Raw genomic sequence first — 12,181 nt, 5'->3', positions numbered from 1 at the left:
CAACAACGGTTAAATATGGTGAGAAAAGAGAAAGATATTACACCTCCATACATTTTTAAAATCCCCAAATCCTTCAGACAGAGAGTTGGATTGGATTATACAGATGATACAATTCATGCAATGTAAAATTGCTTCAGGATTACGCTAAAAATTCCCAGAAGTACAAGTGAATACATTTCTTTATGCTCAAGGGCTGTTTGCAGATGATGGTTTAAATAATGTAAAAGTGACAGATGCCTTTTTGATAATTTTGTAAGAGCATTTGACAATTACTTTATATCAAGTGCCAGTTGTATAATGGAGAGAGTAAGATGATCAGGAGAATCTTTGATAACGAATAATAATAATCAGTACATTGCCAGGCTTTTGTTATCTGCAACCTGAACTAATTCAATACAGAGTTATTGTTAGAATTTCTGATTCATCTCACTTTCAAATGTTATAATCAAAAGAATATTTCACATTGGTAAGAGCTATCCAGGCAGTGCTAAAGGTCTAAATTCAAACACCAATCAAAGAAACAATGGTAGCAGCAAGCTAACCTAGTTCAAAGCTCATCAGACCTTGTCAACTTACTAAAGTACCAAAACAGCAAAACATCATATGATAGACCAACACAAAATAACTTTAAATCCTTTGACTCTAGAAGTTACTCTTCCAGATGTAGAATTAAAAAGAAAACAGAGACACAGGGATTAACATTTCGCAGTAAACATCTTTGAAACAAAACCCATAATACCAGGACGTACCTTCATTAGATATGAATCAACCTTTCTGAAGAGTGATACATGCTCCGTGTGAACCAGATATGATCCTGATCGTACTGGTTATCTGTTATCCAACCACTTTCAAACTTGACACTGGGACAAGTGATTCTACTTTCTCTGAGAAAATTCCATAGTTCAGTAGAATGAATCTGTAACTGTCTGAGAGAAATTTGCATAGAGGGGGTAGAATATGACTTGAAGGAATTCAGGGACAAATGCTATGTGGTACAGGTGCACTTATGCAGAAACCAGCATTTCTCCATTCTGGGCAGAAATACATGGTTCACTCTTAAAATTGTATAGTACACTGAAAAACCTCAACCAGGTAGGAAGCCAAACAACAATGATAAATGTACCCCGTCACTCAACGTAAAGACTTCACAGATCCCAGAAGAATGTTTGTTGAGACTGTGAGGAAAAAAAGCCACTCAAGATTAATTACATTTGGTATTTGACAACTCTATGATTTGACAGATCAGACAATATTACTGATATTTCACAGGTTTGGAACAATTATTCAGTTGCCTTCTAACTTGCAAGATCTGATCATGGAATACCTTGACAATATGTCAACCAGGGCACAGTGGTAAACCCTGAATAGGGTGAATTCAACTGTTTTTGAAGAAGCAACATCAAAACAGCAGGTTGGCTTTACTCTATGATTGTCACTTTATCAAGTTTAATGTCAACCAAAAATGTACAAACAGGAATGAACAGATCATAAGTGAGGTATACCTTATAACCGTGTCAGATGGGGAAAGTTCATTCTTTTAGATACACAACCATATTCTCTGGCCTAATTTGAGGGAAAATATAGTTCCTCCAACAGATACAAATATTCAAGAGCAGCATCAATTCCAGAAAATGTCATCAGCAAGGATAATTGAGGGAAATCAAAACTCTACCTAGATTGCATTGTGGCAATGTATGGGACCTGAATATTTCTTCAAATAATAAGAGTTTCAATCCAACAGACTTGTCAGTCATTTATAAACTCAAAAGACTTGGTGGTAGAAGTGAGTTCAGGATAGTGATAAACCTCCTTTCATGATTTCAAACAATTATGTGAAGAATCTAATAACCGAAAAAATACTTTGGAGATATATGAAGCAGTTAGTATGTGAAAATGTTAACTGATATCACAAGATATTCTCTGTCCATTGGGATACAAGGACTTTTCTTGTAATGAGCTAACCTGCTCTTCATGTGTGTATAGTGTGTCAATGACTATTTTTTGTGCTTAACAGCACAGCTCACATTATTACTTTAGCTTACTCCTAAGGTTGAGCATGATGTGAAACAGTCATGTATCTCCAACTATAATGGAACTAGTTTGTAAGTATTATGCTATAAACATTTACTGTTCATCAAGATAGAGCCTATCCTCTGCCAAAGATGTCACTTGGACATCCTTTGTTACTTGGTATCAGTAGCCTAACATTAGCAAGGAGCATTGGTGGTAGTAAATCTATTTGTACCATATTGATTTGCAACCTACTTTATAAGAACCATAGATTGTCCTTTGGTTTATAGGCTCCTTCATCTGCCTGTGTTTGCTAAAAACCTGCTATATCTCTGTAATCTCTTGTTCCAGCAATGAATGATCAACTTGAAATGTTATGTGTTTCCTTGTTTGCAGATACTGCTGCACAGCTATTTCCAACATTTTCTGTTTTTATTTCAGATTTCTAGCATTGCAGGATCTTAATTTGCTTGCTTCTTTCATTGGATTTCTGTTTTTACACTTTGGCAGCATTGTTTTGTACTTCATGATTCCTATCAATTAGTATGTAGAAATGTATTTCATAATAAGTCATTGATGGCCAGATATTCTGGTGCGGGGATTGCACGTAATATCAAGATGTGTATCTCCATTATAACATTATGTCCTTTGTGTTCATTCAGCCTCCAGTTCCATCACTGCCAAAATACAAGCCATCCATGTCAATTCCAGAATGGCTGCGCACAATACAAGGCTACATGAAGCTGCTGCAGTATCCTTTCTACTTTAAACTTTTAAAAATCTCATTAGTGTCAGTAAATAAATATAATTTGTGGCGTCCATACACAAGGCTTTTCTGGGGGTTAGATTTTATGCAGGTCTCTAACTATAACTGCATGGTCCAGTCATTATTTAATAACTTTATTCCAACCTAATTATGATCACTGTCTTTGTCTATACCACTGGCCTTTTAAGTTAGGGTACTTTCAATCACTAATTACTAAAATTGAATATCTCTCAAACTTCTTTTCATGTCATTGCACGTCATGAATAATGAAATTGTTGAATTCTGTAATAACTGTTCCACAAATCTATGTAATTAAAAGCATCTGCTTTATCTGTGTGATTTGAGCCTTGTCTCATTCACCTATTACACCTGTGCTCACTGATTTACATTGACTCCCAATCGGGAGCATCCTTGTTTTCAGGTCCCTACATGCCTTGCCCCTCCCTCCCCCTCTCGGCACCACCCCCACCAACCTCACAAGATGCCTGTGATCCCCTCTAATTCTAGTCTGGTATACATCCTCAATCGCAATTGCTTCCCCATTGGTAACCATGTTTCCAAATGCCTTGGACACAAGCTCTGAAATTTCCTTGCTACATCTTTCTGTTTCTCTGTAATTCCCTCTCCTTTTTAAAATGCTCCATAAAACTCACCTCATTCACTAATCTTTTGGTAAGCTGACCTAATATCTATTTATGTGACCCAGTATCATATTTTGTCTTACAATGCCTTTGTGACATTGGGATGTTTCATTATGTTAACAGTGCCAAATAAATACAAGTTGTTAATTATTAATTATAAAGTTTATATTATTATTAGATTTTAAGCGTAGAATATCATTGAAAGGATCATTGGTGTTGATAACCAGCAACTCTGTAAACTTCTGGTATTTATATTCTAACTTGTGATTGAGTTACTATGCCTTCAGTGTTGGGTAGATTTAATGTACATTATTTACTGGCAACTTTAATAAATAAGAAGGTTACTTACACACTAGTTTGGAGATGCCAGTGTTGGACTGTGGTGTAGAAAGTTAAAAATCACACAACACCCGGTTATAGTCCAGCAGGTTTATTTGGAAACACTAGCTGTTGAATGAGCGGCTTGCGTTTCCAAATAAACCTGTTGGACTATAACCTGGTGTGTGATTTACAACTTACACACTAGCTTGTTAATAAATTTAACTATGCGTTTAAAGGAATATAATGTGGTGTGCTTTGTGTTCTTTGCAAGTTTCTGCTGATTATTTGCTCATTTCATGTCCTCTTTCAAATTAATTTAGATTTTATTCAAAATTTCAATTTCACTGGTTTGTCAATTACCAATGTCCTTTCTTCCTCTCTCCATGATCTCACAAAAACAATCCTTTTGTACAATTTCCTTCAGTACAGAGCACAAAGAGAACAAGAAGTTTTGTGAATAACTAGTTTTGTTGGGGCCGATAGGCAAGCTGGGTTGTATTAAGTTTGATCATTTCCTCCTTCCCAGTTTAAGCCGCCGTTACCAAGGATCTTGTTCATCAGTATTCAGCAACAACAAACCTCTTTGTAAAGTGAGCTGAAAGATTTAAATGCCAATGCTTGCGACTTAAAGCTACAGGTTCAATACCAGGCTGTATTTTAATTTTCGGATTGTAACTGCATATTTGTTTTCACAGGAAGCAGTTTTTAAAATGCTGAGCAGACCATGACAGATTTTTCACAATCTTGGCTAACTTTTCTTTACATTCCTGTTCTGCCAATCATGATCCCAGGAAACTCTTATACTGCTGTTTCAATTTTTTTGTTATTCTGCAGTATCCTTTTTGTTTGAAATTCTGATTGACTTAATATTTGCTAAAGACTGTAATGTAATTTGTAAGAGAGGCCATGGGATGGTGGGAAGCTACTGAAGGTAGTCTCCGTCTAAGACATTTCCTTAGCTTAATGAATGAAAGATACAATCACACTGGAACCCAGTTCTTTGAGATTAAGAAAATCAGACCTTTGAGTTGGTAAGTAACAATTTTGCACTGCTAGGAAATCTAGTCACATTTCAGTGTAATTTTAGGCATGGCAAAACGTTTGGAGAATATATACAATGATTACTGTTGATTTGTCCTGGGTAAAAATAAAATAGATTGAATCAGAATTATATGAATACAAACCTGTTTTTCATATATTGTCCTGTTGTTGATGACAATCCAAGCCTAGCTTAGTCAAAAATCAGGTCAAGGTCACTTGAAAATTTGAGAGATTGATTAATTTAGATTTGATTAAAGTTATTGAGAGTTATGGAGTCATAGCAGATCAGTTATGAACCAAGTGAATGGCTGAACAGGTTCAAGACACTAAGGGCCTACTGGTACAGAATACTGTGTACAGTTGTGGTCGTCACATTACCAAAAGGATGTGGATGCTTTGGAGAGGGTGCAGAGAAGGTTTACGAGGATGTTGCCTGGTATGGAAGGTGCTAGCTATGGAGAGAGGCTGAGCAGGTTAGGTTTATTTTCACTAGAAAAAAGGTGATTGAGGGGGGACCCGATTGAGGTTTACAAAATCATGAAGGGTATAGACAGGGTGGATAGAGACAAGCTTTCCCCCAGGATGAAGGATTCAATAACGAGAGGTCATGCTTTCAAGGTGAGAGGTGGAAACTTTAAGGGGGATACACGCGGCAAGTACTTCACATAGAGAGTGGTGGGCATTTGGAACGCGTTGCCAGCAAAGATGGTAGAGGCAGGCACGGTAGATTAATTTAAGATGCGTTTGGACAGATGTATGTGTAGGTGGGGAGCAGAGGGATACAAATGCTCAGGAATTGACCGACAGGTTTAGACAATAGATTTGGATCGGCAGGCTTGGAGGACCGAAGGGCCAGTTCCTGGGCTGTAAATTTTCTTTGCTCTTTGGTGTTCAACACTAAGAATTGTAATGAAGCAACTGTAATGAATCAGTAGGAAAGACTGAAGGAGAGGTGTTGGAAACAGAACAGAGTTGAGTTGTTCTGTCTTCCAGATGATTACACCTAAGTAATCCCCAGTCTGAGCATGTTTCCATTCTGGGATGGTGGGGGCAGAGTTGGGGTGCAGGAGTTGCAAAGTTGAAACTTTATTCAAACAACTTGACAAACATATAGCTAACTTTAAAAACAAGTTCAGAAACATCACCAGAACCTTTTCACATTTGTTGGATTATTCAGTATTGTTGTTCGTTTCATTGTTTATTAACATCCCAGAATGCAGCAAGGCACTGTTGACAATGAAATTGAGTTTGAGATGTGACAAACAAGCAGGCATTAGTGAATTGGCAATTCATTTCACACTCTACACAGAAGTTCTGTTATGTTCCAAAGCCCAAAGTAAATGTCACCTCCGTCTCCACTGTCCCTGTGCTTATTTTTATTTGTTTGGATGCTTGTAGCTTTAAAAAGTGCCTGTGAGGGGCATGGGTGTCGCCTACCTGCCTATCCCAGTGCTCACCTGTTTTATAGTGAGGGGAATGTAGCAAATGGTGATTGTCACGCATTGTGTGCCATAACTTATTATTGCTAACACTTCCCTCCCTGTTCGTGTTAAACTCAGTTGAAGATCGTTGCACTTGAGCTGCCTTCTGGTGTTTTAGCACATCAGAGTGACAAGATCAGGAGCCACTGGTGTATTGTGGAAATTATAATTCATCCACTTGAAGTAGCAAAACCACCATTTAACTTAGATCCAGACATGTACAATGTTGATGAGAGTGCAGCAAAATAAGCTTCAGCCTCCGATGAGGGCTAACATTGTTGAAATGCTGTTTGGCCTCTGGCCTCCGGGTTCAAACTGACAGTTGTGTGGCTCTCCCTTTGATAGACAAACTACCAGGAATGTGACCAGTGGAAAATTGCTTGGACAGCTAATGTAAAGACATGTCCAGCACTGAGCAACTGGGTCAATGAGAGGAAGTGAGCCTGGAGCTTCCCCTGTTTATCCCTTAAACTCCAGTCTCCAGTTTTAACCCTCAGTAGCTTCTGTTGAGCACCTTCAGCATGCATGTTGGTAGTACAGCATAGAAGGAGGCCATTTGATCCATCAAGTTTATATCAGTTCTTTTGAAAAGAATCCAGTCAGTCCCACCATTGCCCCCTAACCCTATTTGTCCTCTCCCTATTTTCAACATTCTTTTGAGCATTGAGGTCGATATAGATTCAGATTTAACTCCACCGTGGTGTTCATACCAAACTGTAACACTCCTTTTTGTTGCACTGATCCCACTGACAGAATAGAATAGGTTAGCAAAGAATAGAATAGCAATTTATTTTCCAAAAACAATAGTAAAATGTTTAATAAGTTATCATTCCATGGCACTTCGATTAATGACTGAAGCCATAAATAAGAAGCAAAAAACATAGAAGTTCATCACAGTTTGAATAACTGCTCCTGGGTTTGGAGTACACTGGAAACCGCCACACAGGGCTGGGTCAAGAATGCAACGCTGGGACTAGATCTCCACACTGGGCCGTTGGAAGACCCAGGAGCCACCTCTGAAATAAGGATGAGACCTCCACGCCAACATGAGACCTCCACGTCAAGATGAGACCTCCACGTCAAGATGAGACCTCCACGTCAAGATGAGACCTCCACGCCAAGATGAGACTTTCTGGACACATCCAATCCCAAAGTGAAACCTGGTTTGATAGATCATAAGTTCAATATTTGCAGTTCATTAACATGGTGGTTAGTCACATACAGAGTAATGTCAACATCAAGAGTTCAATTGCCACACAAACTGAGGTTACCATGAAAGACTTTCCTTCCCAACCTTTCCCCTCACCTGAGGTGTGCTGATCCTCAGGATAAACCGTCACCAGCCACCTCTCTCTAATGGGAGGGAAGCCCTATGGTTTGGTAGGACTATGGCAACTTTACTTTTCCCAGGTTAGCTACTGAGCAAGGTTCTTCTAACACAAATACTGAAGTTCACTTCATCCAAGGAATAAAAAATCAAAGCTATGTAAGTCAATTTGAAGAGATCTTAACATAATCATCAAAAACTTAGATCCACTCTTTTCTCCAGCAATATCTTCCTCATGTACTCAGTCCCAGAGAAATATACTCCTATCTTCACTCTTTCATTTCTTACTTAACTGACTCTGTCAGCAGGAAAACTCCAAACAGTTTTACAATTTCTTCTCTGTGCTGAGAACCTGAACAGGTTTAGTTAAAAAAGTTGAAGAAGGGTGAAATAAGCTGAAACTGTTCATCTGTTAGCATGAAACAGAAACCAGGTTCTGCTGAACTAAACTCAAACTAATTTACCAGAAACCCCAAAACATTTGTTTTTCTGCATGTCATAAGCCATCAATTGAATCACTTAATCAATTAACCCCACAGGTATCTGGCTAGATACTTATTAAGTTACATGCTTTCTCAGAAATAATGTATTTAGGTCACTTTTTCAAATGACTTACCGTATATACTCGTGTAAATTCGATTATTTTAGACTATTTTTAAAGGTTCAATTTATAAGATCAACTATTGCACGGGCACTAGTTTTGAGGGGCTGAAATTCATGTTGCAGTTCAAAATACCGTATTATTGGCAGAAGTCGATTTGACTGCTCAACTAGTCCCGAATAAAGACGAAAAACACAATGAATTACGGTAAAGGTAATTACTGGATAAAAGCAAGAGAAACAAGAATAAATTACTTGTAGGAACTTTTATTTATACATACCGGTACGAACATTTAACATGTCAAAGATTCATTGAAATCCTGCAAAAACACACCATCGTCATGGCCTGGTATAATGGCATACTTAAAATGAAACACTTATTAAATTCTGAATGTATAAGCATTTTGAACTTTCCTGCCAAGTTCTTCCATTTCCCACCCATTTACTCTAGTTTGTAATGAATCTCAGCAACATTAACAAATTAGTCAAAGAATTAAAGATATATGTAGCTAATATATCTCACTTTTATTCCGATATAATGGCACAATTAAAATGATTAACTTTTTAATGATATTAACTTTTGGATGTATAGTGAACAAAGTGCAATAAGTACCGAAAGACTTAGTGCTGGTCTGAATGAATGAACCAAGACGTGCTGTAGTAAACCAAGTGGGCTAAGTAGAGTTATGAATAAATGAATAGAGATGCAATATAGTAAAGAAAGAGCGATGAGTTGAGTTACCGGTATGAATGAAAGAATGCAATTTTGTTTCAAGTGGGTTAATGGAAATATACAGTTTCCTTTGTAAGAGGTTTATAATGCGATATAGTTGGGTCAACTTTTACATGAGATAAATGGAAAATACAAGAAATAAAGGGTCAACCTTTACATTGACTTTTATGCAAGTATATATGATATTGACCTTTTAAATAAAAAAAGTTACCTTTCCAAAACTGAAACCCATCTGTTTTATTTAAAACAAATTTCTGAATTCCAAAATGATGATTTTATATTTGTTACAGTGGAAAGGATTTTCATTGTGCCCTTTCTGGTTCTGTAGACTAAACTGCCTAAATGTGGGAATTGCACCTCTCACTGGGAAGAGATCCTATGCTCAGGAGCTACTATCAAGCCTATGTTATGGTAAGTCCTTTACTGAAGCACTCTAGTTCATATAGTGCAAGTATTGGCTGACTGTTCCAGCAAAGTCTTCTGCTCAGTAGTGGGTGCTGCTGATTATTGCAGGCCCACAAATACAACAACATAAATGGATCCTGGAGTGAAGCAAGTCCAGACTATTGGGTTGGGGAAGCTTCGTAAAGCTTAGGGAATGGGGTGGCATGGATTAGGGTATCAGTTTTTCATAACCGATGTGTGGAAAGGAAGTGGGGTACTGTCTACAGCAGGAGTTTTCCAAGTACACCCATAAAGGTAGTATCTTCCCTTTTACCCTCAATTAACTAAACTTCTCTGAAACACTGACTTCCCCTGCTCAGCTGCCCACATGAGCAAACTCAGCCGATCCTTTATTTACATGTGATGGGTGGGTTGCTAATTCTAGGGATTATGGGGATGACCTCAGAGGTAGGTGTGAAGGTGATAGGCCAGCCACTCAGTCTATATTATGGCCCACCTACTGAAAGCGTACTCAGCGGGGCATTGTCATCCAGCCCATAGTCACAATAAGATTGAGCTGTTTCTTATGCTTAGCCAAACACCTTTGCATTGGAGTCTATATGTCTCTTCACAATAAACACTGAAAACAGATACTGCATCTTACTGAAACCTATGATGTGGCTTTGTCAGACAGTTGTGTACAATTTGGTTGTTCATATTGCTTTTTGGAAACTGATGCTATGCCAGGGTCAAAGTTATGATACTTATTGAGGGCTCTTCTTGATAATTTCATAAACGGTACGTTTTGGCTTTTCAGGAGTTTTTGGTTTAAAGGCCTACTTTTCTCATTGTCACTAGATAATTTATTAATTGATGCAGTCATGAGTTTAGCATTGTCTCCTATATTTGTGTTGACATACAAGTTATTTGGACTCTAATCTAAAGACATAAACAACATTCAGGTTTGGGCTGATTTAAGTGACAATGTAGTATGTCCAAAAAGTGAGAATCCAAATATTGTCCCATGGCATTGTTGAGTCACCCAACATTAAGTTCCTTAGGATTACCATTGACCTATAAATACTGACTTGAATATCAGCTTTGGAGTTTGGGAATTCATTGTGAATAACTCAACTTTACTCTTGTCTGCCCAAATATCTGTCCACCATCTTGCAAGATATTAATTAGTACAGTGTCATAGAGCCAAAGAGCTGTACAGCATGGAAACAGACCCTTCAGTCCAACCTATCCATGCCAACCAGATATCCTAAATTAATTTAGTCCCATTTGCCAGCACTTCCTCTAAACATCCCTCTAAACCCTTCTTATTCATATACTCATCCAAATGCCTTTTAGATGTTGTAATTGTACCAGCCTTCACCACTTCCTCTGGCAGCACATTCCATATATGCATCACCCTCTGTGTGATAAAGTTTCCTCTTGGGTCCCTTTTAAATTCACTCCCCCTCACCCTTAACCTATGCCCTCTAGTTTTGGACTCTCCCAACCTGGGAAAAAGATCTTGTCTGTTCAACCTATCCATGCCTCTCATGATTTTATAAATCCCCATAATGTCACACCCCAGCCTCTGATAATCCAGAGAAGATACCCCCCTAGCCTATTCAGCCTCTCCCTATAACTCAAACCCTCCAAGCATGGTTGTAAATATTTTCTGAAACATTTCCAGTTTCACACCATCCTTCCAATACCAGGGAGATCAGAATTGAATGCAGTATTCCCAAAATGGCCTAACCAGTGTCCTGTACAGCCACAATATGACCTCCCAACTCCTATACTCAATGCACTGACCAATAAAGCAAGCATTACAAAACGCCTTCTGTTCTATTCTATGTACCTGCGACTGTCCTTTCAAGGAACTATGCACCTGCAAGGTCTGTTTGTTCAGCAACAGTCTCCAGGACCTTACCATCAAGTGTATAAGTTCTGCCCTGATTAGCCTTTCCAAAATGCAGCACCTCACATTTACCTAAATTAAACTCTATCTGCCGCTCCTCAGCCCATTAGCCCATCTAATCAAGATCCCGTTTGAAGTCGAAGGTAACCTTCTTGACTGTCCACTACACCTTCAATTTTGGTGTCATCTGCAAACTTACTAACTATATGTCTATGTTTCCATCCAAATCATTTATATATGACGAAAAGCAGTGGACCCAGCACCGATCCTTGTGGCACACTGCTGGTCACAGGCCTCCAGTCTGAAAAGCAATCCTCCATCACCACCCTCTGTCTCCTACCTTCAAACCAGTTCCTTGTCTGAATGGCTAGTTCTTCCTGTATTCCATGTGATCTAGCCTTGCTAAGCAGCCTACCATGAGAAACCTTGTCAAACACCTTATTGAAGTTAATATAGATCATGGTGCAGGAGGGAGGGATTCCGGTATTTGGATAACTGGGGTTCTTTTTGGGGAAGGTGGGACCTCTATAGACAGGATGGCCAACACCTGAACCTGAGGGGCACCAGTATCCTTGGCGGGAGGTTTGCTAGTGCTCTTGGGGGGGGGGGTTTAAACTAACTCTGCAGGGGCATGGGAACCTAGACTGTAGCTTTAGGGTGCAGGACCTGGAGTGTAGGGAGGTTAGGAACATGGCATCAATCTCAAAGGAGGGTGCCTGTAAACAGGAAAGTGGCTTGAAGTGTGTATACTTCAATGCAAGAAGTATACGAAATAAGGTAGGTGAACTTGCAGCGTGGGTTGGTACCTGGGACTTCGATGTTGTGGCTATTACGGAGACATGGGTAGAACAGGGACAGGATTGGCTGTTGCAGGTTCCAGGGTTTAAATGTTTTAGTAGGGTCAGAGGTGGGGGTAAAAGAGGGGGAGGTGTGGCATTGCTTGTCAAAGATAGTATTACAGC

The 12,181-nt window shown here is 38.9% G+C and overlaps 1 protein-coding gene across 3 annotated transcripts in view; it reads left to right on the top strand.

Annotated features, from left to right (window-relative positions):
• Positions 1 to 12,181, top strand: part of vash2 (vasohibin 2) — a 170,042-nt gene that overhangs the window by 24,821 nt on the left and 133,040 nt on the right. For all 3 annotated transcript variants that reach the window (XR_006312519.1, XM_043695855.1, XM_043695853.1), the window contains exons 2-3: positions 2,673 to 2,761; positions 4,713 to 4,769. Coding sequence is in view for 2 of the 3 variants with exons in the window: in XM_043695855.1 (XP_043551790.1) it covers positions 2,673 to 2,761; positions 4,713 to 4,769 (146 nt within the window). In the remaining variant the exon portion in view is untranslated. The remainder of the gene's footprint in view (positions 1 to 2,672; positions 2,762 to 4,712; positions 4,770 to 12,181) is intronic.

The sequence above is a fragment of the Chiloscyllium plagiosum genome, chromosome 9, assembly GCF_004010195.1.
Source record: "Chiloscyllium plagiosum isolate BGI_BamShark_2017 chromosome 9, ASM401019v2, whole genome shotgun sequence".
Lineage (NCBI taxonomy): Eukaryota > Metazoa > Chordata > Chondrichthyes > Orectolobiformes > Hemiscylliidae > Chiloscyllium > Chiloscyllium plagiosum.
Note: the sequence above shows the minus strand (reverse complement) of the source record. Positions and strands in the feature narration are given on the sequence as shown.